Genomic DNA, 22,868 nt, shown 5'->3' with positions numbered 1-22,868 from the left:
GAACGGTACAATACTCAACTGGATTGATTAGATATAACGTGGAAATTGTACCACTTATATCAATCAATATCGATTCCTGCTCGATTGACTACTAATTTAGAATAACGATGATCTCGACTGGCACGCGCCCTCACTTGACCAAGGTTAGTCTCTCGTGATAGTCCCAGGGCAGTTAACCTTGCTATTGAAGTATTTTTTTTAATTTCGTTGAGATATAGCAAGAAGTACCGTATAAATTTCTGTTTTTCATCTCATCTAAAGTATGACTCAATGAGGAAAGCTAAACCAGTCAATTACCTAACTGCAATATAATTTTATGCTGCTCATAAAAAAATGACTGCAGTTTGCATTTTCTCCATTCATTTCCAATTGTACTGTTTCTAATTTTCATTTCAACTTTTCTCTCTTTTCTCTCCAGCAAACAAAGAACAGGAACGCCAACGGAAAGCCACACGATGCACTAGAGTGCATCATATCGGCCCAAAACATCATTTCGCATTAGGTGTGCAAACGAGCGGAAAGCCCACAACACCACAATATAATTAGTACCTTATATCGTACCACGTTGCGTTGTTGGCGCGCACCGATACCGCGGAGCGGGCAAATATTTGCTCCGCCGGAGCGAAACCCCGAGAGAGTGACGACGACGACGACGACGACGTCGACCAGATAGTGAATTGCGCGCGCGTATCTCAGCTCCAGCCTGCCAGCTGTCAGTCGTCGATGACGCTCGCAAAAGTGTGAGTTTCGCGACTGGTGCGACCGCGAGAATCGCGCACGCCAATCGATCCACTTCGCGACAGTTGAGGCGCGGAGTTGCTCGCAGACGATCGGCTCGACCGGACGGACTTTTCTTCCGGTGCCGCGAAGTGCCAAAATCGCAATCAGGCAGTGTGATTTAGTGTGTTTGGTTTATTTTTTTTTTGCGCCGGGAGAAGGACACACGCGCAGTACAAGGAAGTGAATTGAGGAAAGTTGTCTGCTCTGCAGGAAAGGAAACAGAACCGAATAATCGAAAGTTGTTGTGCCGCGAATAAGGTCGTCGTCTGCGAAGGTCGGAGGTCTACCGGTTTTTTTTCTGTGTTCTGTTCCGTTTTATTCGTTCTAGTGACTGCTGTGGCAGAATGGCGGTCGATCATACGCTGGAGGAGTTGATGGGAATGTTGGGTGAGTTTTGTTGCAGCTGAAATTCTAAACCACGCTGAAACTGAACCTTGAAAGTGCGGTTTGAGAATGAAGCGTGACGATGTGCATAAAGATGAATGTGTGCGCGTGATGTTAATAAGGGTATTTTTTTCTGCAAATGACTGTGAAGCCCCGTTTACCGGCACAAAATGACTGACAAAATGAAATGACTCGAATGTTAATAGTGGTTAAAAGCGGTGAATGCAAATTTAGTTTCAATGAAAAATAATACCCGCTGATCAATGGTGTCAAATATACGCTATCGAATCGCTGAGTGACAAGCCATATGAACCATATTTGGGCGATTATAGTGACACGAGGTCGCTCCCAACTAGGTTTCTTAAGGATTTTTATGAGAACTATGCAACAGTTCAAATTCCGTTTAAAAAATTTTGTGTCAAAAATGTCTGCATTGATCCTTCACTAGAGTCTGATCCCGTAGCATTCTATTTGGCCCTTAACACGCATCATGGATGGGAGTGCGAAATATGTGTTTATAGAGATGGATTATGATTCGTGTTTATAGAACAGAAAGGTTAGCGTGACATGGCCTTTTTAGTTCGACTTCTTGATTACCATGAACCCTGGTATGACCTTCTTTAATCTGAACAGCTTAAACTGAACTCCGGTAATATGAATGCGTTCACATTAAAAAAATGATTGAACGTCATACACAATTGACATTTTAGGTGACCGAACAAATTGAAAAAAAAAAAAGGAAAATCAGTACAAACAGACCATTTTAAATCAACAAATTCATAGGGTACTCCTTCAGATTAACAATAAATTCGCCTAATCTGAACTATGTGTCATTTGTACCAGCGGGGGTTCACGGTATAGGGGTCCTTTTCTTGCTGTGCTTTGTTGAAGAGGGTACACTTGAATTTAGCTTTACAAATTTTGGGTTTCCCACTGGAAAATCACAAAAACAACAGCGGGGATTCACTTGTTTAATAATCGATTTACAAACGGTTTTGTAAAATTTTATTCGAATTGTTGCTTATGAGTTCAACTCCATTTTTTTCTAGTTATTTTTTAACATTACATCTGATTTTTAACAATCTTAATGAAGAATTTATTTTATAATGCACTGGATTCTATCGCCATTTGTTTAAACTTATTTGAAAGTTCGCCAAACTCAGAATATTGCTCAACGCGGCTAAATGTCCTAACACACGATGCAGTAGGTTGCAAATATGGACGCAGAGTTCAATGCGACAATGATTTTGGATAGTTAATCTTATCGTTTAATGGTTTTGCCGTCATCCGGGGTTACTTGCAACACTTCTGTGCATCGCGCTTTTAACAGCTCAAACGCATTTGTTTGTTAACATAACCATCTGTAGCCAATGCCGTTTTAAAGAAGGGACGTTTAACTTTTGTTTAGTTAAGTTTGATCCATTATATAGTAGTTTTGCTTGTCTTTATACGATTGGAAAGTAATTTCACTTTCAGAGTAGGAAAAATGGATGTGCAAAATTGCATCAGTTCATTGGCATGAAATTATTTTTATCGTTTGATTTCTGTACACAAACTGTGCTTGCAGCACTTGTAAAATAGACAATTATCGTAATAGACAGTATGTACAAAGTAACTTTGCATCTGTACGACGTTATTTTGTCTACTGCCATCTCCAAAAAAATTAAAATAGTGAAAAATTCCACGTGCCGTATCTCTTGTTTTACTACAAATACACTCAAAATATCTGAAAATAGTCGTTCGCGGTTTGGAATCAAATTTAAAATCATAAGAAGCGCAAAATCAGAAAAGTGTTGCAAGTAACCCCATTTACTGGGTAACTTCGGCTATTTTCGGTTCATCCTACAGATTAATTTAGTTGATATTTTTTATCATAATCATAAATCAAAAATACTAACCACTATATGTACAAGTTTTGGCTATTGCACTTGGACCTAAATGGTACACTTCGAAAGCTATACCAAGTCAAAGTTCAAAAGTGTTGGAAGTATCCCCGGATGACGGTATCTGTGGTATTTTACCCCGACATTCTAATGTTTCTAGTTCAAGCAAACGACAGCGATCGGAATACGGTGGAAGATTAATCGTGTCACGCCAGGACAGATCACGTAGAGCCAGTCGTAAACCTTTTCTGAACTCTTTCGACTCGAAGATTCCAGTAGAGCTGACCGGGAGTCGAGATTAGATTCTCGAGAAGCGGACGAACTAGTGACAGTAGGGTGATGTGAGATAACACGGTTCATTTAAATCGCTTCCCAAAAAAGAGCATACTCTTTATCGACAGACTTCGCAGCCATATTATTATTCAGCCATAGCTGAATGTGCATCAAATAACATTTATGTAAACAGTTCTACAATACTTATTCAGCCGAAATTGGAGAACTTATACAACCTATTCCGTTTGAGGCAGAAAAAAACACTTCTTAAGCAATTATATGGCCCTTTATATAACCTCTGTGCGTCTTGTTTCCAGCTTTGCGCAAGTTGGTTATTTAAAAACGCGCAAAAGCCTCTGTTAAGCTCCATTGCAGCTTCAAAATCAGCTATTAGCAATCCCGAAGCTTGATAAAATCACCAGATTTAGATGTTTAAGAGCTGAAAAAAGGTTTTTATTTCTAAAACTAAGCCATGGTTCAACCACAGGTTAAATAAATTCAGCAATAAACGCGTTGGATCGGCCTGAAATTGTTACTTGGGTTACTGCTTTCAAAGCTACAATGGAGCTTAATAGAGACTTTTGCGCGTTTCTAAATAACCTTAAATAATATATTATGGATCAGAAGATGGCGGTTCAATTCCCGAAAGAAAACGACATGCATTTTTAATTAGCTTGCATATACGAATTTAAGTTATTCGAAATTAAAAATATAGCTTACGACGCCATAGCAAAATAAATATTACGTGTTCCATTTTTTTTGAATTTAAAAATAGATTATTTTTTGGCTGCATAAAGGTTGATGAGACGTTGATTAAGCGACTGAAAAAGCATTGCAAAACTATTTTTCGTTCTAAAAATAGAATTGACAGTACTGCGCAAATCGGTTATTTAAAAACGCGCAAAAGCCTCTAGAAAGCTCCATTGCAGCTTTGAAAGCAGTAGCCCAAGTAATAATTTCAGGCCGATCAAACGCTTTTATTGCTGAATTTATTCAACCTGTGGTTGAACCATGGTTTAGTTTTAGAAATTGCTGCTTTCGAAGCTGCAATGGAACTTAATAGAGGGTTTTGCGCGTTTTTAAGTAACCAATTTGCGCAAAGCTGGAAACAAGGCGCACAGAGGTTATATAAAGGGTGATACCATTGCTTAACAAGTGTTTTTTCTGCCTCAAATGAAATAGGTTGTATAAGTTCTTCAATTTCGGTTGAATAAGTATTGTAGAACTGTTTACATAAATTTTATACGACGCATATTCAGCTATGGCTGAATAATAATAGCTGCTAAAATGTTTAATCAGCGCATAAATGATTCTTGGGAGGGCTTTTTTTATTAAGATGACAAATCGTTTATTCAGCTAGTATAGCACAATTAATGAGAATATTGACGGGTTGTGGATAGGTTGAAGATGCACCTAATCTGTTTGTGACAGTATTATGTGAAGCAGCTGATTTGCAGCGCATTCGTTGGCTACTTAAACACTTATAGAATACAGAGGCCTTCGCTTAAATTTATCCAGCGTCTACCACCTGTATCAGCTTGATCAGCTGTTAAATCAGCTGTAACCAAATCAGTAGCATTTTCGACGCAAGCATTTTCGAGCATCGACGCAATTATCTGGAACATTCAACGAAGCTCTATCAAAACCTCCTGCTGGTCCTAGATCATAATCGAAAACAGAGGAGAAGAACGTGGCAAATAATTGGCATGAATGAGATTTAGAGGTTGATTCAATACCATCAAAGTATAAGTCTTGCGAAATATCGAGGAAAAAATAGTCTTTCTATGCATATAATGCAGTCGGGGTCGTTAAATGTACTGGTTGGTGACAAAAATTTGAAGACATTTGCAATTTTTTCTTGCGACCAGTCTAGCACATCCTACCCTCGTGGTGCCGGCTACGGTACGAAACCTCGGTAGTCGTACGCAAACCGTGAAGGGGGGGGGTGGCTCAGTGGCTCCCGCCCATTCTAAAATATCGTATGTTCGAATCTCAGCTATGCGGTGCTACTAGATAGAGTCAGTAGGATTGTTGCACTAGCCCCGTAACTGTTCTGTACTCTAATAGCCGGCTGTGAAGTCTGTCGATAAAGAAGGGTCAAGTCGAAAGACGTTTAAGCCCAAAGAATATATTGACCCTTGACAAGCAGGGCAAGCTGGCTCAACTTGTAAGGGATGTTGACCACCTGAAGCTTGAAATCCATCCTGAGACGGGCTGAGCGAAGTCCGCCGACGAAGGGAAAACCGCTGTCGCCAATGCAATGGTGATATCCGTTTTTTGCACGATATTTCTCACCGACTTAGTGGTGCCAGGATGAATACATAGTTACCGCTAAAGAACAGAGCTGGTCAGTTACTGACTGACCGTACAGAACAGCTTAAGCAATGGACTGGACATTTTGTACAACTCTTCCGAATTTTAAATGTCTGTGACCAACAAAACCAGCAGCGTAAGACGCCAACAGTTCGTCGAATTAAGCAGATCAACGAAAAAGCGTTTGACCAACTCAACGATGGAAACATCTGGGGCGCACTTAGGCGTAGAGGAGTTCCAGATAAGCTAGTCCATCTCATCGAGGCTCTGTACGAGGCGTTCTCGTGCAGGGTTTTGCACAGTGGCGTCTTGTACGACCCTATAAGGGTCATTGGTGGTGTGAGACAGGGCTGCATTTTAGCACCACTTCTGTTTCTCATCGTTATAGATGAGATATTAGTTGGAGCTATTGACAGTAGACCAAATTGAGTATTGCCTTGGAATCCTTTAACGATGGAGCAGCTAAATTACGTCGAGCTTGCTGACGACATTATCTTGCTCGCACAACGCCGAAACGATATGCAAAGCAAGTTAGATGACCTCTCCGAGAACTCCCAGACAGCAGGTCTAGCAGTCAATGCAGCAAAAACTAAGTCTATGGTAGTAAACACTGACAATCCCGCAAACTTCACAGTGGCGGAACAATAAGTTGAGCAGGTGGACGCCTTTCAATATATTAGTAGCCAGACAACGCCCGATTGTGACACCAAGACTGATATAGCCACACGGATTAGGAAGGCTAGAGGTGCCTTTGCAGGTCTGCGAAACGTTCGACGCTCAAACCAGATTACTCTACATACGAAAACTCGAATCTTCAGCTTTAACATTAAATCCATATTGTTGTATGATTCAGTTGTGTTTGAACATAACCTAACCACTATTATAGCATTGACGATCTACAACGACAAATAATGGAGCGGAATCCATCAAATCGTCCCTATAGATCCATTCAATAGAGAAATTGAAGCAGAAGCACAGTAGTAAATCTCTATAAATCTCTGTAAATTCTAGTTAGTTCTTCCTGTTATGTTAATATATAATCTTACCTTTTTATTATAGTCTAATCTAATCTAATTTAACGTATCTAACATAGTTTTTTTATTACGTTAATCTGAAACATTTATTACATGGAAAATTTCAAAATTTCATGAAAACTAAGAAAAAACTTGGACACCAAAGGGTTAAAACAAATATATTGACGCACTGACGGTAGCCTTGCGGGCAGATGGTTGTAGGATAGAGCTGTTTAACATAACTGATAACCGATAAAACCGGTAAATTGATGGGTTGTGAGCCACTCATTCAATTTTATCTCCTGTTCAGGGATGATAAGCAGGCTCTTGACAAGTAAAGACAAAACGTGATATACAGTTCAACTTCACTAATCCGAAGATGATTTCGATTATTGTGAAGAGTGCAAAACTTTATCAATATAGTTGATAGGTTTAAAATTAATCAGCAGTTTAACCGCATCATCTACCCATTTCAGAGCTCGCTACTATATTCAGTAATTCCGAGGACAGCATTGATTGATGTGATAAAAAAAATGCAAATTCTTAAACAAACACCCCGTACTTCGCTCCTTTATCGGTCCCGTTTACAGTTTAAGTGCGAAACTAACAAATGACTTAGCAATGTAAATCAGTACCGGTTGACAAGGCGACAATTAAAGCAAAACGCCGTAGAAACGAAAGATCGCTGTTAAGTCCGAATAACGTGCAAACAGACAAGCTTTTCGTTTAGATTACTTTCATTACCGGTATCTGTACAGAAATTTTCCGAGTGGATTGCACTTTCGTGGTCTCTAATGCTGTGCGTATTAACTGTGTCAAGTTCTTCAATGAGTGAATCCACCGTTATCTTATCAGAGAGCTGACCGCGTGGTCAGATGTGTTTAACCGATTCGCCATAAATAATATACAACAATGTTGGTTGCTACATCTTTGCACATATAGGTATTTATCACTACGCTGCGTTGTTTGTTTGGTTCATGACGCGTTGGGATACTCGTCGTCGTCGACATAGCACTTAACATTACTACATAGCTATAGCTACTGGCAACTATACTTAGAGACGACGTCGTTAACAGTCAATCGATTGATTTGACGTGCCCACTGACAACAGCATGTGCGAGATTCGAAACAACCGACTAAACGGTTAATAATAACTTTTGCAACCAAGAAACGGACGACGAACTTAATATATTGTAAGTCTTGAGAAACACTGAAACACAGTCATTCTTATCAGCCAAAGCTAGCGGGTTTGTAAACCTAATCGGATTCTGACCTGTGATGTCAGTACGACCCTATCAGACCTGACCTGCTACTTTTGTACCGAAGTGGAAGTATTCCACAATGTTTTTTTAATATATTTTTAACTATCAAATATTATAATAAAAATTCGAAAACAAGTGTGTCGTCAGACAAATACTTTAACGGTAAATCAGACAGCTACTAAGTGAAGCGCGGCGAATTGATAGGCATCGTTCGCATTTCGCAACCAGGCTGATGAGTGATGATACTGTAAGTAAATATTTTCCCAATAAAAGATGCTCACTAGTTGACCAGAAGGGCTAATCAATTTGTTTGCGGTTCGTAGCCTTAATGTACCGGTTCAATAATTCAATTTACATGATCAAGTCGAGGACGTCCGATTTCCCGGGGCGCATTGTTTGTTTCGTTTTTTTTTGCCAAGAGAATAACATTGCGTTGCTTGTTTTGATGAACGTTTCAAAACGAACGTAGTAAATCAATAGAGCACACAAGCTGTGCAACCTTTAGGTTTAAAAATTAACTGATTTGCGTGAAAATATATAATTCTGCATCTGCTTATACAGCATGTAGAATGTAATGCAATAAGGGAATACCGACAAGCTATGAATATAGAATTTAAATTTAGCAAAGCAAGTTGACGATATTTTTACGTGGTTGAAACTCTGTTTTTGACCCAATGAACCATGCGATATTATCGTGTAAACTTTCCCGGCTCGATGCATCTCAATAACTGGTGCAATGAACGAGCACATCATAACTGCGCGACCTGATGCTGCATGTGAAGCTTAGTGTCTACATTTTTTTCGGTTTATTAAGAGAGAGCCCTACTCTGGAAAGTCGAAAAAATCGAATTTTATTGCAATCATTAAATAGTTAATTTTTTTTTATATTAAATTGTAAATGAATCCATTTGAATTGACTGTAAAAGAATTCTGAAGTGTAAGTTGAAAGTCACATGACCAGGATTAGTCCTTTTTATGAATATGGTATATGTAAATAAGAAAATAATAGGAATTTTCAATCATCCCCAACAATAATATATCCTTTATACACACAATAAACAGCACGACATCTAAACTATTCTCTATAATCAAAAGTTTAAAGTTTAAAAATTAGAGGGGTTGTGTACAAGACACGACCGCATATATAGGTGACGCAGGACTACGTAAAAGTTTTACGAGCGAATTTAACGCTTCACGCACGGAGCAGAAATGCGTCTGTTTTCGAAAACAGACACTGAAGAAGTCTGCAAGTCGAAGGCGAAATACGTATCTGTCAAGAATAGAATATAAATAGTGGAATTAAATTGGATAAGTTTCTTCTTTTTTATTTAATTTCCAGAATCAATCTCTCACGCTCAATGTCAGCTACGTATCGCGAGAGAGAATCGTTAAGCAGTTCAACAACGAATTTGTATGTATGTGTGCATAGCTCGGGGCAGCAGTTGAAAGCAGAATGTGATCAAGCGAGAAGAAATATGTATAGGTTTTATGCTTCTTGCTATGGAAACAGAAAAACTCAACCGTGAGTTTTTTGCATAGGATCTGGTTGACATTATTCACAGTTGATTTTGATTTTTGATTTGTTTTAAGTCTGGGGTTCCTGAAAGTTCCCATTTAGGGCCACATCTTTTTTTGGATTACATCTGAATAACATTTCCTTTATTCAAAACCACTCAAAACTACTTGTACGTGCAGACGACATGAAATGCCCATGACATCGCAGTATTTCAGAATGAAGTCAATTTTTTCAACACTCTTTACTGCAACAAATCTTTACTAAACCTCAGAGGTTGAAAAATTCGCAAAATGTACACGCCAAGCATCGGCAAACGATTTTATCATGCGAAAACAGAGAAGCGAATGGTTCAATTCGCCCATAACTAATGAGCCACATACACGCTTCATAGCATCGGTGAATATACGAATCTCTTTTGCAACGCAAAAGTGCGAAATAACACCTTCTGCTGTTTCTAAAGCAACTATCACTACCTTAAGCTATTCTCTTTTCGTGGTGATAATATTTTGAATTCTTTCCGACATCCCCGGGCATGCTGTACCCGCTAAATCGGCCACACTCAATGTTCATTGTTCAATTTTTGAACTAATTCCGATGTTCACAATGAGGTTATGTTCGTGATGAAACAAGTTATAAGTAGAATAAGTTATGATCTGCAATATTGTTGAAGTAAGCAATGCTATATCTTTTGTATTTATGGCGCTATAAGGCTGCTACCCCGTTGGTAGCAAAAAGAGCGCTTTTTTTTGCTACCAACGGTATTGTAGCATTATAGTGCCGTAAATACAAAAGATAAAACATTAGTTTCTTTGGCAGTATTCTAAACAATTACTTGCTCTACAAATGTCCTATACACCACTTTTTCAAATTCTGCTTGGCTAAGATGCAATAATCAAACGAGCAAATCGAACCGAAAAGAGCAGACCAAGCCTGATTGCAAGGGATCTAGGAATAATCTTAGACTCAAAACTAACAAACAGAACATTACAATACCATTATTATCAAAGCGAATAGAATGCTGGGCTTTATCAAACGCTTTAGTCATAATTTCAAACATCCGTACACAAAAAAAACTCTTATCTATAAGGTACCCCGGGACAAGTGGGAATACGGGGTAAGTGGGAACGGAGCTCATAACTCTCTTCAACCTCATTTTTTCTAACCGAACCTTTCTAGGAATGAAAGATACAACTCAAATGCGTGTATTAAAATTATAGATTATTTATAACAGGCATTCCAAACATCAAAATTGGACTTTAAATTTAAGCGTTATTTTCAATTTGCGTTGTAAGTTTGACGCACCTTTCTATAAATGCTATTTTGGCCACAGGTAGGCTTGGCATACACTTTTCGCTTTGATTTTTCTCTTTTGATTACTGCTCCTCAGCCAAGCAGAATTTCAGAAAGTGATATATGGGGCATTTGTAGAACTAGTAATTATCTATAATAATGCTGAAGAAAGTGAAGTTGTATCTTTAGTATTTACGGCGCTGTAAGGCAGCAACGCCGTTGGTAGCAAAAAGAGCGCTCTTTTTGCTACCAAGAGGGTAGCAGTCTTATAGCGCCATAGATACAAAATGCACAGTAATGCTTTCTTCAGCGATATTGAAGATAATAACAAATTCTACAAATGCCCCATACATCACTTTTTCAAATTTTGCTTGGCTGAGATGCAGTAATCAAAAGAGTAAAATTGAGGCGAAAAGTGTATGCCAAGCCTGGCCACAGGCCTTACGTAAAAGTACATGTTTTTCTGACAGTAGGTAAACATAATGAGTGTATTAACAAATTACACCCGAAAACTAATTGTTTAATTTGACAAACGGCATTAAAAAAAAATGGGTTGAAATAAGGTCGGCACCTATTAAAAATAAAGTGTTTCAGCACAAAACTTCCTGTCTTAATACATTTTTTAGATGAACTATCGAACATTTTCAGTTCAATTACATAATATTTATACCAGTAAAGCTTTAAAATAAAACCGAAAAAGACTAAACCAAGGGGCCCCAAAAAGAAGCCCACATGCACAGCTTGTGAGGGAACAAACAGTTTGGTCACATTTTGGTTACACCTAAACGATGTTAATTGAATTTGGAAAGTCAAATTTGATATAATTAAGCAAATCTGCAACTGGAATTGAAACAATAAAGTGTTGTGGTTATTAAAACGTAACTATCTCTTATGAGTAGCTCTACCGAATTGGGCATGGTAGAACAAACAGACCATAATCGTATTTTCGAGCTGTTAAACAATGGTTAATCCTAAATTACGTCTCGCAAGAATTGGATACAACGACATATTCAACTACATTTCATTACAATAATGCTTTACAGCGTAAATGCTCACGATATGTGTTTTATATAAATTATAAAGTCGCCCGTTGTGATCTGATTTTGTTACGCTATTTTTGAATGAACCCTTCGTACAAATATTGTTTTTGATTGCTTCTTGCAGTGCTTTAACATTGCAGTATATTAACTTACACAATTTACTATTATTTTATGCTTTTTAATCAAATTTGAATATAGGTCCCACTTACCCCGGTAAATGGGGCAAGTGGGACCTATCGCCATAATTTTGAAAATTCTCCTCCAGGTTCATTTCATGTAAATTGATAGGCCTTTTTCGTAATTAATCCTTTGAAGTGATACCACTGAAGAGTTTCTCTGCTGAAAGAATTTTGAAATAATCATAGGTATAGAAAACACAGTGGAATAAACTCAAACTATGCATTTTTAGGTCCCACTTGCCCCGGTGTACCTTACCTATAAAAATGGATTTCTGTCTGTCTGTCTGCCTGTCTGTCTGTCGGGATGTTCCTTATAGAATCGAAAACTACTGGACCGATCGGCGTGAAAATTTGCATGTAGAGGTTTATGGGGCCAGGGAAGGTTCTTATGATGGTTAGAGACCCCTTCCCCCCACTAAGAGGGGGGGCTCCTATACAAATGAAACACAAATTTCTGCATAATTCGAGAACTAATCAAGCAAATGGAACCAAATTTGGCATGTGATGGTTTTTGAAGGCAAGAATTTTATCTATGGTAAATTAGGACCCCTCTCCACTTTAGGAGGGGGGCTCCTATACAAATGAAATACAAATTTCTTCATAACTCCAGAACTAATCAAGCAAATGAAACCAATTTTAGCATGTGGGTGTTTTTGTAGGCATATTTTTTTCTATGATGAATTGAGACCCCGCCCCTCTTTAGGAGGGGAATTATGACCTTTCCCCTATTTAGGCGGGGAATTATGACCCCTCTCCCCTTAAATAGTGGGGGGGCTCCTATATAAATAAAATACAAATCTAATCAAAACCATCAAAATCAAATCGAAAAATGCGAGCGTCACGAAAAATGATAGGTTTTGAGCGCTAATAGCTCAGCGGTTTTCCGATCGATTTTCAATATTCTTACACCAATCGATCGGAAAATCTTCTAAGAATTGAAGAAAAGCATGGATTCTTGATGTTGAACTATTGAAAAATTGAAAATAATGAACCTATGTTTTACCAGAATTCTCGCTTCGTAATTGGTTGTTGGAAATGACGTCATCAAAGTAGAAACGCGTTTTCGCGCTTCGGCTTATAATTCAGTCAATTTTCAATAGTTTTCCAAGATATTTACATCAATTGATCGGAAAATCGATTTGGAAAATATTGAAAATATAGAAAACTATTGATTTTTTAATGCGCGTCATTGAAAAATTGAAAATAACTCTAACTCGGTCGTACTAGAAATTGTCGCTTTGTGATTGGTTGGAATAATTTCCAATTATTATCGAACAAGTCTTGGTACAATTCAGGAATCACCGAGAAAGTTGATGGAAAGTTTCATTTAATTCTACTATAACAAAGTTACAAGATAATTCAAAGTTACAAGATTGTAACAAAGTTACAAGACAAATTCCTTATTGAGATGTACCACCAAAAGCAATACGAGTGGTGACGCAGTCGTGCACATCTTCAGTTCCCGGTCGGTCGTATTCATCGGTTGCTGAGGAAAGGAAAGTATGCTGAGCGTGTGTTGGAGCTGGAGCACTTGTTTCGCTGCCGTGATGGAATATTTGGCTGCCGAAGTTCTGGAATTGGCAGAAAATATGCTGCTCGCGACAACGAAACGACCAGAAGCATCCAACGTTACTTGCAGCTGGTCACTTGGAGTGGTATTTCGTCGTGATTCAGGACCATACACGAACGGCTTCGTTGATCGTATAGCTGCTGAGGCTTTCCGGCTGGTCCGTTGCAACAAGCCGTGCCTGGTTAGCGGTTATCGGTACTCCAATTTACCGAACAGAGAATTCTCGCGTAACTTTTCAAAAGGACCTAAGTAACAATGAGAGATTCTCTTCGTGCCTCTTCTCTTTCGCTTATCACGGCGATTCAGATGCACTTTAGCACATCAGCATTGCATGAATCGGTTACTGGCGGCACCATCTAGCTAACCGTTAAGAAAACTTTCGTTGATACATTTATATCGCTGTAATAATCGAAAGAGACGACCACCAAAGAGAGCCTCTCAATGTTACTTAGGTCCTATTGAAAAGTTACGCGAAAATTACGTTAAGTGCGTTGGTGCAACTATACGTATAATCAAACAATCGGTCCTTTTAAGGGCCACACAACACTTGAAGAGTTTATTATATTTTTTTGCCCAGTTAATACCATAATAACACAGGCAACGAGGGAAAAGTTGAATTTTTCGCCATTGCGGACGACCAAATAATGACGGAAATAAGTTTTCTGGTCACGGGCGACATTTACTGCGACTTCCAAAACGTCTGCAGGTTGTAAATGCTTTATCAGTGTTCTTTTGTAAGCCGCAGAAAAGTTGCGCAAAATTTTCAACTTTTTGAAAACTCGCGCGTGCCGTCTACCGATTACCAGAGGGAAAGCACTATTCAACGTAGAAACAGATCATAAAAATTTATTTACTGGTTGGTTGTTACAGTGGACTCTCGGAAAAGTTAATCGATTGGGGAATGGGTCGATTAACTTTTCCGAACTATTAACTTTTTCGAGAGGTCCTAAAAATCATTGAAAATGATAAATACAAAGGCGAAAAATGGATTCCGGGATATAGGATACACATTTTTATGTATTTGGAAGTTGTAATGGAAAGAAATATGTAGTAAGATCTTTATGAAATAATACTTAGTTCCTTTCAGTAAGTTTAAATTAATCGGTTACACTAGTTTACTTTTGTTTTTTCTGCGACTACGTTTTGATAATGTTCGCGCTTATTTTTAGTTCCTTGCTGTTCCTTCTTTTGCATTTAAAATTCATCTGAGTGTGCGCTTTTCCAGTATGTTATCAATAATCCTGAAGTAACTATGTGCTCGTATTGAACTATTGTTGCGACTGTCCGGTACAAAAGTTTAATTTAATCCCAGTTATGATGCGACTCGGTATGAAACTGTGGAAAGGCGACAATAAACTGGAAAATGAGAAATAAAGATAGAAGGTAAACTCACGTGTGTAGACGAACGCTTCGACAACCAATAAAATCAAACTCTCAGAAAAGTTAAGGCAAAAATTAACTTTTTAGAGCGTTGCATGAGAGTTGATATTCGCTTAACTTTTCTGAACAATTAACTTTTCAGAGAGTTAACTTTTCCGAGAGTCTACTGTATTGACTTGGTTTCATTTTAATAAATTAGATTCAATCAATTCATGGAAATTACTCCAAAATCGGTTGAGGATTGAATGTATACAATGTTACTACTTTGATAAACGTTACGTATGAAGCTTGTATACATGAATACATCCTACTATCGCTACAAAGTCATCTATGCGGTCGTGTCTTGTGCACAACCCCTTTGATTTTTTTTATAATGGTTTGTGACCCCTCACCCCTGTGATAGACAAATTTTAGATTTTTTCATAAAACATTAGTCAATAACAAGACCACCAGAAACTACTAATAGTAACATTAGATGATTCAGGGCGAGACGGGGGCAGCCCCCCGTAGAGATCACAAAGGTCATCCGATTTTCACGATTTATGCACAACACAGTTTAATTTGTGGCAATACGAAGTTTATCGGTTCAGCTAGTACATTATATATGTAAGAGCTTTCCTGGAATATGGCAATATTGTGCGGCGCCCACACACTGCGTTATACGAAGGACGTATTGAATCTGTTCAGAATCAATTTCTACTATACGCGCTTCTAAAACGTAACTGGACAGTATTTCCATTACCATCTTATGAAGCACGTTGCATGCTCGTCCATATACAAACACTTAAAGAACGTCGCGAACATGCAATGCTTTACTTTATCACTTTGCACTCTGGCGAACTTCCCAAGCACGTAGGGTAAGGAACGAGTTAAGCAGTGTTACCTATTTTAATCAGTTGAACATAAATGATCCGAAAATGCACTTTTTTATTCATATTTTCAAAATCTTTTGATAGGATCATCTTCACAAATCACTTAACCATACATTTGATTCACACAAACACAATTTACTGGGTTTCCGACAAGAAATATGATGAATTAAAAATTGTTGTCCAAAAACGTACATTTTTCAGCTGCTCTTCAGCAATCGCCGCCTCGCTACTAACGAATTCATCAAATTTTCAGCACTGATTACAACCACTCTGAAAGTCAAGCACTCAATTGTCACATACCATATTATTCAGTCTCTTTTTTTCTATTATCTAAGGCTTTGTCACTAGCCAAAAGTTTTATTATTTTCTAACAAAACTGAAAACAAATTCTGAATTGACGGAACCTGTTCACCACTAGCAGCAGCTGCAGCACAACTGATGAACTATCGTGTTGCCAAGACACTGTTTCGGTTCTGGAAATAAGAATTTTAAGTTTGAAATTACCTGAAACCTCCTATGGTGAAAACGTGGTTCAATACTTTCAAGAGAAATGTATGGTCATAATTAATTTTTCTTTATTAAAAACAACACAAAAGACAGCTTTTTCAATAATTTTCGAAGATTTTCTCAGTGATTTAATTAAAGCAACGATGTGTTTCAATGTTATTTGCTTTGACAACACTGTTCTGATCGTTTGTACTCGAATCGTTTGTACTGTATATGTTTACCTCTTTTGTTCTCCCACCATCCTTATGAACAGCGAGTGAGACGTCAAACTCGCAGTTTCCCATAAGAACACCAGAGAATAAAAGAGACGACGAATACCGTTTGCCGAACGGTGCGGTGAGTGTATGCCCCGATAAACAATTTAGACAGATGGCATTTTACGCATCTATGCCGATACGCTATGCCGATTAGTAGGTCGCGGATAGGAACGCGAACTTACTGAATAGGGGGAAAAGTTCGAGGGATTTTTTAACGGGACGTAAAAAAATTCAGATTTCAGGATTGCTTAAAATAGCACCTTGCAGGTGAAAATGGGTTCGGTGTGTTCAAAATTAGTTCCGCCGCTCCAACTTTTAAAGCGAAAAATCAAAAGTTTAGCTCAACAATAGTGTCTTCCAATGGTAACAGCTTGAAGAACTAAAGATAGCAAGAAGATTGGTATGCTGATATCCCCCACTTAGTCAACCCATCGCTTGTAATAAGGTAAAACAATCAGTGACCCGCTTAGACTGCTTAAAACTAGTTCTTTACCCTATATCAAATTGGTATAGGTTTAAACGTCGTAAAGAATCTTCGACCTGCTGGGACGGGTTATGTTTTGCTACTTTTTTGTAAAAGGAAGCCATATTAAACGGATGGTGTGTTTAACTGTCGTCCCTGTCTGTGAAGCAAGGTAATTACGAAGAAAATGGGGAAATTTTACCATGGAAATTTTCGTTAACTTTCACTATTCAGTGATTTAAAGTGAAATTTGTAATATAAACCACAAAATTGTTATATCTATTGTGAAACGAATTGTATTCAAACCATTAAAATCCATTCATAATTGGCAGAGCTACTAGCGTTCAAAATCTTTAATTTTTTCGTGACGCTCGCATTTTTTGATTTTTTGGAATTACTCCCTGTACCAGCTATCGTCAAAAGTCAAGAGTCTTACTGGTGAAACTTCAACATTTGGAGTTTTTAGGCCTGGTCGACCAGAACTTTTGCGATGAATAAATTCATTGCCCAATAAAATAACTGGTATCCTAAAATCACTTCCATAATGAAGTAATTTGCGGTTTCGTCACTAACGAGAATGACATTAGCTGCGGATCGTTTATGTAGGAGTGAGAAAGAAGCAAATTTTTTTTTGTTAATTTGTTAGAAATATTAATTTTGATGACAAAACTATTTTTTAAATCAACTTTTCAAGTGAGAAATGTCCATTATAACAAGAAAAACATCTTGTTGTTCAAATTTTTGGAGAAAACTTACATGAAATTTCTGCCATTTTCGTTATCATTCTATCCAACTCAATATGCTATGTAGATGTGAAGACATGTCTTCAATTCGAAAGCGTTCAGTCTGTTCTGGAGACATTTAATTTAGTGAGTTAACGATATTCTGTTGGCCGTCAGGTGTGCAATTTGTAAATACAGTCATGACATTCTTTTACAAAAATGTCGAGCCCAGGTGAGAATACATTTTGTTGACGTGTGTAAAGATATTTCCCTACTCAAGTAAATATTTTTGCAGAACGTTAAGGGCGCTGGAGTTGCTTGCAAACGTGAATTAAGGGTAATTTGGGAAAACAAAAGTGACGTCTGTCCAACTGAACTTTGAATCAGTAATTTGGGTTGGTTTCGATTTTCTGCCACTCACTGGCTCGTGCAGCGTATTAATTGCTAACATCCGCAGCTGTCACAATCCGGATCACTCAATATCAATTTAAACAAATATTTCTTCATTGGACGCTCATGCTGTCATATGATAGTGACGCAAAAATGGACAGTCAATTGAGTCCTATTAATTTGCGGTATAGTATTTCGGCAATGCTGCTTAATTTATCTCAATTTTTGAGAGCGTTCACATTTCATTCAATAAATTGTGGTTAGTTCCTATTAATAACCAGACCTGTTAATATTTCTGATATTTAGTATCAGTACTCAAATTTAATTAGCAACTTGGTAGAATCAACAAACAAGCCTCTAATAAAGCACAAGCATTTTAATTTCGATTACTTCGAACGTGATACATCAGAACAACAAACGTCATTGCCCCTCCAAAAAAAAAAAAACAACTTCACAACAATTAATTCGCACCATCCTGTCAAACGGCTGACGTCCAGTCTGCCCAATAACCGCAAAAAAAATATAGGTATAACTAACCTTCCGCATGCATTTTTTTCCTCTCCACTCCGCAGGTGACTTCGGCCGCTACCAGGCGTTCCAGTTCATCCTGCATCTGCTGGCCGCCATAACGGCCGGCCTGCACATGCTGTCGCTAGTGACGGTAGCCGCCATTCCGGAGCACCGATGTTTCATCGACGGTGTCGATTCGCTAAACGCCAGCTCGGCCCTGGTGGACTTCGAAATCCTCAGCGAGTACATTCCACTGAACAAAGACGGCGTGCTGGATTCGTGTCTGATGTTCGCGGGAGGATCGGCGGCCAATGCGACCGTCGCCTGCAGCTCCTATGTGTACGACAGCAGTTACTTCAAATCGTCGCGGACAATCGAGTGGAATCTGGTGTGCGATCGACGCTGGATGGGAGCCTTGGGGCAGACTATCTACATGCTTGGGGTTTTCACTGGTGCTGTTTGGTTGGGCGGACTAGCCGACAAGATTGGACGCAAGAAGGTGTTTTGCTGGTCCGGATTGCTGCAGTTGATCCTGGGAGTGGCAGTTGCCTTCACACCGGAATATTATTCGTTTTTGGTGCTGCGTTATCTGTATGGTATCTTCGGTAGTGCCGGTAGCTACATTACCGGTTTTGTATTGACGATGGAACTGGTTGGATCCAGTAAACGAACGCCGTGCGGAATATCATTCCAGGCTGCCTTTGCTGGTGGTATCATATTGGTAGCTGCCTGGGGTGCCTTGATCCCCGATCGACTAATTCTTCAAGTCGTCTATGGATTGCATGGTGTGCTATTGATTGCCCACTGGTGGGTTATGGATGAGTCTCCTCGATGGTTGTGGATGCAGGATCGGAAGCGAGAAGCAATCGATATTATCGCCAAAGCTGTGCGCATGAACGGGCGTGGATTGAATGTGGATAAGGAATACTATCTGTCGAAGGACAAAGGCAGCTATTCGGTGGAGTCCACACCGAAATCGAGCGCCGGATTGAGTGACCTGTTTAAAACTCCGAATCTCCGTAAAATGACTTTAAACGTGTGCCTGTGCTGGTTTGCGAACTCAATCACGTACTACGGTCTGTCGCTCAGCTCCGGTAAGCTCGGAGGAAATCCTTACCTTATCTTGTTCCTGATGGCGTTGGTGGAAATGCCAAGTTATCTAGCAATCAGTTTCCTTCTGGACAAGTTGGGTCGCCGATCAATCACCAGTTCACTCATGATTGTCGGCGGTATTTGCTGTATCGTAGCTGCGTATCTCACACGAGGAAGCGTCGAATCCACCACCATTGTGATGTTCGGTAAACTGTTCATCGCCGGTTCGTTTGCTGTCATCTACAACTACTCGGCGGAACTGTTCCCAACTGTGGTTCGGAACTCCGCCATGGGTTTGGGATCGATGTGTGCCCGTTTGGCCGGTGCATCTACACCGATGATAATCCTGTTCGATTCATTTGATCCGAAGATTCCGGCGGTAATATTCGGTGTTATTTCACTGATTTCCGGAAGCTGGGTACTGTTCCTGCCGGAAACTAATGGAAAACCAATGCCTCAAAGTTTGCAGGATGGTGAGAATTTTGGACGAGGTGATACGGCATTTTCCAGCTGCCTAGGACGGAACAAGACCCACATAGAGGATATACCACCGGCTCAACCGATGGTCCCGATGCAGACGATCGAGCGGTAGATTTGGAATAGGGGCAAAGAGTCAGATCGCACGTTGATTCATGTTGGGTAAAGATTTAGCTTAAATGTTAGGTGAAGATTATATTCGTAATATTCGAGAATGAATTTGTAAATTTTATGACTGTATAAAGTTGAATGGAATTGTGAATGTGACTATTGCAAAAATGATAGGAAAAAGATGTATAGAATATACTATAAATTAGAAAACAATAAACTTTAGGACGACAATTGAAATATTTGAATTTATCTTATTTGAGTGGCTTGCATATTACAGCTTTAACCGAAAAGTTCCTTATAGCGACTTTATTCCTTGGTCATTTATAGAATCACAACAGAATAGATATCTTTGCAATCATTGCAGATAATGGATGCAGAAGTGGATAACGAAACCGCCCTACTAGCACAGTTGTTGAAAACTAGTTGTGGTAACCGATTAATGACTGATTTCAGTCATAATTAGGTTGCAGCAACCAGAAGTGACAAATGTGTGCTACTTGGGCGCTCTATAATGATGCAGCCTACCTCAACCGACATCAGATAAATGCCGGGACATCAATGCTAAGTTTGTTAGTCCGAAAAACCGTGCTCGTGCATTATCTGCCATAGCTGTTCGCGCTCGACTGCATCGTATACTGACGTGAAATCCACGAAAATAGGAAGCGTGGTCACGCTATACTCCTGACACTTCTGGAAGATTTCTTGGAGAGTAAAAATTTGATCCGCAGTAGAACGGGCCCCCATAAAGCCCGCCTGATACTTCTCTACGAATTCTCTTGGTATTGGGGATAGACGACGTAACAAAATCTGGGAGTGCACCTTGTAGGCGGCGTTGACCAGCGTAATGCCACGGTTGCTACAGTGGTTTCTCCTCCTTTCAAATCCTTCAAATTATCCAGTGAAGTGCCGCTGCGAGCGTTAAACCGTGTATCCGTTGTTTTTTGTATGGAACCAATCGAAAATCGTCTCTCAAATAATTCTTCATTATTCAACTGATCTGGTTTCCGTCGAATTCGCTCTCTTACTCGTTACTCGGTGTTCTTGCAGTGCGTTTACGGCCATATTTGGGAAGTATTTTCCAAGAACCGGCTTCCATGTTTTGTTTGATGGAACGAAAGATGAATCTTTCGTTTATTCCGAGTGGTGTCAGCTTTTTTAAAATATCGCACCGTGGACAATTTTTCAAAACAGTCTTATCACCAGTTCCCCTTTTGCGACTCTTAAACGAATGAAAATTCAAACCAAACTTGCAAACTGTGTTGACATTTGTATGCACTCTATACGAAAAATATGCAGACACATCTGTGACGAAATACGGCTGAAAATACTGTCAGTTATTACTACTTACTCTGTAAAGAATAATGCGCTTAAATTGTGTCTGAAATTGAAGAGTGATATTAATATGAATTGACTTTTACGGTCCGCAAAGAAACGTAAAAGAACCCGCCGTGGAGACTACGGCAGGAGGCAATAACGAAACTTCCAAGAAAGAAACGCCTAAGTCGTGTGCGGGTAGCTCATTCACGGATATTGTCCATATAAAAACGAAGCCCAATCTAATGCCCCTAACGAGCCTGCAAATGCAGTTAGAACCAGTAAGCCCAAAGCTAGTGATAAAAACCAAACACCAAAATAACACAACGAATATTAATAAAATAGGGAACGAGAGGGTATTTCCAGCCCATTAAGCGGTAGCCTGAACAATATTCAGGAATTACGGTGAAACTATATTTATTCGAGACAAGATTTTTATACCAGTTGATAGAATATTGTTTACTAAATATCGGCGTGTATTTTGGTCTTAATGAAACGCTACTGAATTTGAGTTATAGTCGCGAGAAATGATGAAGTCGCTGCGGCTTAATTGGGCCCATTTTCTATAGTGGTGTCTGTGTTTTTTAAATCCGACCGGCCGAAATAGCCTGCACACTGTGCAGTGCACAGGGATTAGATGCTTTGCAAAACCAGATAAAAAAAGAGACCGATTGATAACTTGTCGCTATTGCCTACATTCCGGGCGCATTGAAAATAATTAGTTTTGCAGTGACAACAGCGAGCTGCTGGCGCTAGTGTATCATTGAATCGTTCATAGTCACTAGCACCAGAAGCAAGTGGTTGTCACTCAAATACTAGCTATGTAAACACGATAGAATAGTTTCAAGAGTAACTGCATCACACATTGGTAGTACTGTAAATAGAGCACCATATGCTGAAATTAAAAACAAAATGCTGCAAGCGCTAGTGAATGAAAATTGATTTATATTTTCATACCAGAGGGGAATTTTTGTGTTCTTCCGTGATGAAAAGAAGTAGAATTGTTCTGTGACATCATATTCACAGCTGTTTAGTTGCTAGAATAAGTAGACGTGATCATAATTGTGTGTTTTCCAAACCATCATCAAGAGCGGATACGCGTAAGCGATTGCTGCTGGTTTTTTCAGCCTGATTACGTGCCAGTGGAAAAACAGTGGTTTTGATATTTATTGAATAAAATTTAGCAAATTACTTACATTTTTATGAAAATAGTTATAACATATTAAAGCCTATGAGTGCTACATTCGTTTCAGTATTGTTATATAGCGGC

The 22,868-nt window shown here is 39.0% G+C and overlaps 1 protein-coding gene across 1 annotated transcript; it reads left to right on the top strand.

Moving 5' to 3' along the window:
* Positions 1-461: 461 nt before the first annotated feature.
* On the top strand, positions 462-20,515 carry LOC128733659 (organic cation transporter protein). The gene is made up of 2 exons (XM_053827400.1): positions 462-1,167; positions 18,667-20,515. The coding sequence occupies exons 1-2, from the start codon at positions 1,125-1,127 to the stop codon at positions 20,286-20,288; spliced, it is 1,665 nt and encodes a 554-aa protein (XP_053683375.1). The 5' UTR covers positions 462-1,124; the 3' UTR covers positions 20,289-20,515.
* The last annotated feature ends 2,353 nt before the right edge of the window (positions 20,516-22,868 follow it).

The sequence above is a fragment of the Sabethes cyaneus genome, chromosome 2 (assembly GCF_943734655.1).
Source record: "Sabethes cyaneus chromosome 2, idSabCyanKW18_F2, whole genome shotgun sequence".
Lineage (NCBI taxonomy): Eukaryota > Metazoa > Arthropoda > Insecta > Diptera > Culicidae > Sabethes > Sabethes cyaneus.
This window is presented reverse-complemented; position numbering and strand designations above follow the sequence as displayed.

Bases quoted from the DNA above. Each gene is read 5' to 3' on its own strand.
- LOC128733659 (XM_053827400.1), top strand. From the start codon at position 1,125: ATGGCGGTCGATCATACGCTGGAGGAGTTGATGGGAATGTTGG. The intron at 1,168-18,666 runs GTGAGTTTTGTT...TCCACTCCGCAG, and splicing joins GGAGTTGATGGGAATGTTGG to GTGACTTCGGCCGCTACCAG.